We start from the raw sequence: 6,361 nt of genomic DNA, 5'->3' as shown, positions 1-6,361 counted from the left end.
CTACTGGAGAAGCTGGGGATTTTTTTTATGTCTTCCTCTCTTACAGCATAAATATGATGACTTAAAAGATGTGAAATGAGACTGAATAAAAACAAGAAAGACAAGACAAGAACATAAAGGAGAATAAAGAATTTAATACAATACTCTCTTAGAACAAATCATAGAGTACAATATATACAAGAATGTATTGTATACAATTGCATTAACAATGTGCAATAACAGATCGAATATCTCACATAATTCATTGACAGATAAATTCTTACGATCATTCCATAGAATATTTTATTCTGACTCTTTTAACCCTATGAACTTGCTTGGATCTTGGATTCGCCTCGTTCTCAGAGTAAGTATTCTCCTTGTTGTCTTCAGCCTTAAGTGTTGATTCGGGGCTCGACCTCTTTGCACTTGCACTTGCTTTCTTGACAGAAACCATATGATTGTTTATCTTTTCATGGGTTTCTTTCATATTTCTTGCGCACTTAATCTTGGACCTTTCGCGGTCCTTATTAAGCTTCATGTACTTTTTATTCAGACGCGACTTTACGGTGGCTAGGTAATCTTCAATGGAGGTCGATTCGTTCTGATTTCTTTTCAGTTCCTCTGCCATTTGATCCACGGCCTCCATATTTGATTTCAAAGAATGATACTTCATGTCAAATTCATACATTTTTTCCTCACAATCGAACAGGACTTCTTCACATTCAGTTATCTGCTGCAGCACAGCATCCAGTAAAAACCTGGAAAACTCAATATCCAATTCCGGGTGATCCTTGAATATAACAGAAACCCTCTCACGAACCCGATCAATGTCCTTGTATTTCCGAAAACCATTAACAGCATCAAGAAACGATTTAAAATTGTAATCATCCTGCAATGTTTCCGCAACCCAATTCACAAATTCAATACAGGATTTTGTTTTTTCCCTTCCAACCTCATCGGATGAATTTCTTGACGTTGTTGAAGCAGAAGCAGCATCTTTGTCCCTCCGTAAAATCTTTGGCACAAAATTGAGAAATTGTGAAATCAAATCCGGATGACCGCTGAACAAGTTCTTCACCTGTGAAATGACACTTTCTGGCTCTGTAAATTCTCTTCTGAACCTTTCACATAGATAACGAAACTCTCGATAAATGCTTTCTTGATCGTGAAACCGTTGCTTCACAATATCAACGAACGACAGGGCATTGTCGAAATTGGGTTTAAACGCCATAATTTCTCAATAAAGGAATAGCAATGGCATGAACAGAAAATATAATTTGTAATCGGAATTTGCCAAATTCAGACATATATAGGAATTTATGAAGTCTAATTGAATAAGGCTAAATCAGAATGTGATAAGATTCTCTAATAATCTTACTTCAACAGGGTTTCCTTAATTGCTTCTGAATTTCATTTTCAAACTTATATAGGATTTTATGAAGTCGAGTTCTAATTGAACAATGCTTAAATAGAATGTGATTAAGATTTTCTGGTAATCTTACTTCATTAAGGATTCCTGAATGGCTCTCGAATTATTTTCCTTTCGTTGCCTAAATCCGTCGACGAGCCGTAGATAGATAATAAGGGCGTACTTGAAAATTGAAACAATGGGAGAATTGCATGGTTGGTTATCAATGTTATTCCAGAGTTTAAAATGGTCCACAGCCTACTAAATAAGAGCAGGTTGAGTCTCAATCTATTGAATTAGTACATAATCAATCTCTGCATGAACGAACCATTCAATTAGGAGAAGCAACGAGATAAAAGCAAGTTCGAACTCATATATCCCCATTTTCCACGTTTCCTCCATCTACTTATTTGTTTCCTCTATTTACTTATTTATTTATTTTTCTAACATTACTTTTTTTTTTTATTATATTAGTACTGCATATAATAAAATAAATAAGAGACGGGGTAGTGAACATACTCCCTTCACTACCTTGATTTACCAATGTGGTAGGAGATTGTCATCCCTGTATTCAATTTTATATAAATTTGGTATTTAAGTTTCAAATGTCTAGACTTTTAGAGGTAAAATCATTTTTATACTTTATTTTAATTAAAAGATGAGAAGAAAATTGGGGGGGGGGGAACTAGAGAATAATTTGAGGCCTGAAATTGCGATTTTTGTAATAAGAGAGAAAAGTCTAGAATTAAGAGCAGACCTGAAAATTATTAATTTTACCCAATAATAATAATAGAATCTTACTGGAGTGACAGGGTCACGTAGATTCTATTCAAACAGGTTGCCTATTGACTCTGGGATCCATCGCGCCAGACTCAATAGCATCACTTTTTCCATGTTCGTTCTCGTTTAAGCTAATTAATTACGTCAATTGCCGGCTAATTAATTTGTTCCACAAAATTATTAACTCGAAACATGTCTAATAATTTTCTAGTGGTTCAAGACAATACAAAGATGCATTTGATACATATGAAAGTAGGGTAATTAGCACAAAACGTCCATACCTTTCATGATTTTTGTGGAAAACGTCCAACGTCCATACTTTCGTTTTTTTGACGCATTTCATCCCTATCTTTACCTTTTTTTGTGCAAAACATTATTTTCATCATTTTTCTCAATAAAAAGCTACAAAATAACTAATATACCCTTCTATTTAAATTTAAAAAAAAAAGAACTAAATGCAATCTTAGTTCCAAATAAAAAAATAAATACATTCTCCACCTCCACCTCCTCATTTAAGCTTTTTTAAAAATTGAAACTATGATTGCAATTAGTTTTTTTTTTAATTTAAATAGAAGGATATATTAATCATTTTATAACTTTTTATTGAGAAAAATGATTAAAATGATGTTTTTCACAAAAAAATGTAAAGGTAGGGATGAAATGTGCAAAAAAATGAAAGGTATGAACGTTTTTCAAAAAAATCATGAAAGGTAGGGACGTTTTGTGCTAATTACCCTATGAAAGTACAACATGGTAAAAAAAAAAAAAAGCATATGAATATTAGGGTCTTTTTGGCAATATTTATTTAGCCCCCGTTTGGCTCCCATTACATTAAATTACATTATATTTTATTTTTCTATCTCCTACTTTCAACCACACAATCTTTCATAAAATACTATTACACGTAAATCAAAAAATTTTACTTCTTTTTCAACCACTCATTTTTCAAAAAAATTACTATTCCCCCATTTTTACTTCAAAAAATGGAGGCCAAACGGGGGCTTATTTATTTTTAAGTTTTGCTTCTTGTAAAAGAGCTTCTTAAATAAGTTACTTTAGATCTATTTCCTTTAGAAGAATTCCTAGTCAAACAAAGCATTTTCAAAAAATAATTCAAAAATATTTAAAAGTAGCTTCTTAAAATTAACAGCTGCTATTAACTTTTTAAATTCATACCAAAGGATTCCTAATTGACACGATGCAATGTAATAGTTAAATAGGCACGATACATTTTCTTACAAACAATAGTTAAAATGTTAAATAAATAGTCACGACACATGTTCTTACAAACAAAATTTACGTTGCAACAATGTGTCGATGAAATGGAAATTGGAAGCAAGACCATTTGAAATTGTTGGATATTGGTTAAATAAATTGAGAATTGAAAATCGATTAAAGTTTGTATCGAATTCGGCCAAATACTCAAAAGCTCGACTCAATCCGTTTAGGCAAAATTGTTTGCCACTTCGCCAAAAAGACCTCAACCATTAGTGAATAGACACCTTTTCATAAAGGTGCATTGTTTGGAAATGGTGCATGGTTTGGTCTCAACCATTTCGTCCACACCCCTTCATGGTCTATAAATAGGACCATTTGGGTGTCCTATTCCTCACAGTTTGATATGCAAAACGTTTCTCATCCTCTCTTCTATCCAAAATCAAAATCATTTCGTTTATTTTGATTTTCTTTCATTTCATTCTTGGAGTACATAAGCCTAAATTGGTTCGTTGTACTTGTGTTTTGGAGTGCTACAAACACAAGTGTAGCCGTTGTATCTTGGGAGTCGATTGCCGAAATCCGTAGGCACCGTTGCGGGGCAAATTCGACTTAAGGACAAAGAGTCCAACTCTTGCCTCGGCTTTGTCACCATCATTATACTTATTTCAGCGTCACTATTCACAAAATTCATCCAACAGAAATTGCCTAATTTAAAATCAATTATAGACTCCTATTTTCTTGTGAATGACACGATCATTACAGAAATATTTCTAACTTGTAAATAATGGATTTTCTTCTGTCAAAACTTGTTTATATCCACAAGTCGGTTTCTTAAGCTATTAATTATGCTTTGCCCATCTGAGTCATTACATCTAAATTTGTTGTTTCTGTCACTACATATATATCATGCTCAACATTTAGATTGGACAGTAATAACAACTTATGTCATTTTGGTCATTCAACCTAATTTATCCAAGTCTTATGGTTCTTGGAAATTCTTTGAGTTCCTTAGAATGAGCCACGTACATACATCTAAAATATATCTTCAAACAGCCCTTCGCGTGTAGGTCGCACATTGTTTCATCAAAGGTATGTCAAGTGCACAATTTGCATAAATGATCTGTGAATCAAGGTTCTTTACCTGACTCCAATACCATGGTCACCTTCTCATCTAAAATTTTAAGTTACCAGACAGGGATGATATGTATCTATTTAAAATATATATATATATAGTAGAAACAAACTGCTAGGCAATCCAAACAAGAAGCAGGTGCAACCTTTCAGTGTCCTAAAGCCAATGTTCAAATCACATTTTCATAATAAAGACATTTCACAAACCCGTATTGTCAGGTTTTGAACTCTACAAGGTCCACTCCTATTTTACTTCCACATGTAGAAGAACTCAGTATAAGTTCTAGGAAGTCTTACCTCAAACAGATCCCTGTAGGACCGAATTCCACAGCCAAGCAATCCAAAAACCGGGCTCAGTTTACTCAAAACATCGACACCATTCTTGAGACAACTCCAATATCACCTTGTACCACCAAGGTCCGGTTGCTATGGATATAGGAAGGAGAAGGCCAAGAAAAATACCCACAATATGTCAACCACAAAGGTCACAGAGAGGGAGGAAGGAACGGCCGAGAGGGAGAGACTCACAAAGAGGGGTTTTCACTCTAAAATGGAGGCCGAGAGATTGAGAGCAATATATGCCAAGGGTATTGTCCAAACAAGGTAAGTTACAATTAGGGCTAAGTGGTGAATCAAGGCTCGACTCAAATAATTGGGCCTCAACACATAGCCTTCCAAGGAATGGTGCGGGAACCGTGAGTAACACTATAAAATAGGTTACTTCGAACGGTCCATAACAAAGTGGATTGTGTTGTCTCGTTAATTGTGTTGACGTACTAATCAATCATTAGGTCGAGGCCGATTGATAATAAACAACCGAGGTTACATCATTGCCCGGGGAGGTCGTTTGACAACAAAAAATTGCCTAACAACCTCCACCTTGGTGTCAAAAGACCTGCAAAGAAAAAATTGTTTCCCATTAGTGACACCTCTAATTGAAAAACAATAAAATTGGAAATCATTTACCTGTACCAATGTTTAGAAGTTCCTTGCAACTCCTAAACTTTGCCAGTGGCAGTACCTTCGTCCCCATATCAGATGGGTTATAGTGGGTATGAACTTTCTCAAGTCTTACCACCTCTTGAGATACTATATCTCTAATGAAGTGGAGTCTTACATCAATGTGTTTAGTACGCTCGTGAAAAACAGGATTTTTGCATAAATGTATGGATGACTGACTATTGGAGTACACTACCACATAATCATTCAGAACACATAATTCATGAAGTAGACCTCTAAGCCATAGAGCTTCTTTAATAGCTTCAGTGGTGGCAATATATTCTGATTCTGTAGTGGATAGTGCAACAATATGTTGTAACTGTGATTTCCAACTTACACATGAATTAGATAAGGTAAACACGTAAGATGAAGTAGATTTCCTACCATCCCTATCACCCGCATAGTCAGCATCTACAAAACCTTTTAATTTTATGCCTTCTCTATTAGCACTAAACTTTAAGCCTACGTTACTAGTACCCTTCAAGTACTTTAACAGCCACTTTAGCGCTTCCCAATGTTCAGGTCCCGGATTAGCCATATATCTACTGAGAGTACTAACAGCAAAACCTAAATCAGGTCTAGTGCAAACCATCAAGTACATTATGGAACCAATCACATTTGAGTAAGGTACTCTACTCATGTATTCAACTTCACGCTCATTGCAAGGGGATTGTTCCTTAGATAGAAGCCAAAACGGAGTTAAGATCATCATAAGTAGAGATGTCACGTTTAACGAAAAAGAAATACCGTGTATTAAAGGGAAAACTGAACCCGAAAGTGAAGTAGAATCGGGTGAAGAGAGAGACCAATTTAAGGTGGAGTTAGGAAAACTCAGTCCACCTGCCC

At 34.9% G+C, this 6,361-nt stretch overlaps 1 protein-coding gene across 1 annotated transcript; it reads right to left on the bottom strand.

The window, feature by feature from the left end:
* On the bottom strand, nt 1-1,210 carry LOC111395053 (paired amphipathic helix protein Sin3-like 2). Its single transcript, XM_023021077.1, has 2 exons — nt 293-1,210; nt 1-81 (listed from the first exon to the last, which is right to left on the bottom strand). The coding sequence occupies exons 1-2, from the start codon at nt 1,208-1,210 to the stop codon at nt 1-3; spliced, it is 999 nt and encodes a 332-aa protein (XP_022876845.1).
* Nucleotides 1,211-6,361: the final 5,151 nt, after the last annotated feature.

Source organism: Olea europaea, chromosome 6 (genome assembly GCF_002742605.1).
Source record: "Olea europaea var. sylvestris chromosome 6, O_europaea_v1, whole genome shotgun sequence".
Classification (NCBI taxonomy): domain Eukaryota; kingdom Viridiplantae; phylum Streptophyta; class Magnoliopsida; order Lamiales; family Oleaceae; genus Olea; species Olea europaea.
This window is presented reverse-complemented; position numbering and strand designations above follow the sequence as displayed.

What these genes read in the sequence shown, in the direction of transcription:
- LOC111395053 (XM_023021077.1), bottom strand. Translation starts at nt 1,210, where the DNA reads ATGGCGTTTAAACCCAATTTCGACAATGCCCTGTCGTTCGTTGATATT. An exon ending in AAGTTCATAGGGTTAAAAGA is followed by an intron (nt 82 to 292) that starts GTCAGAATAAAA and finishes GTTTTTATTCAG; the next exon opens with TCTCATTTCACATCTTTTAA.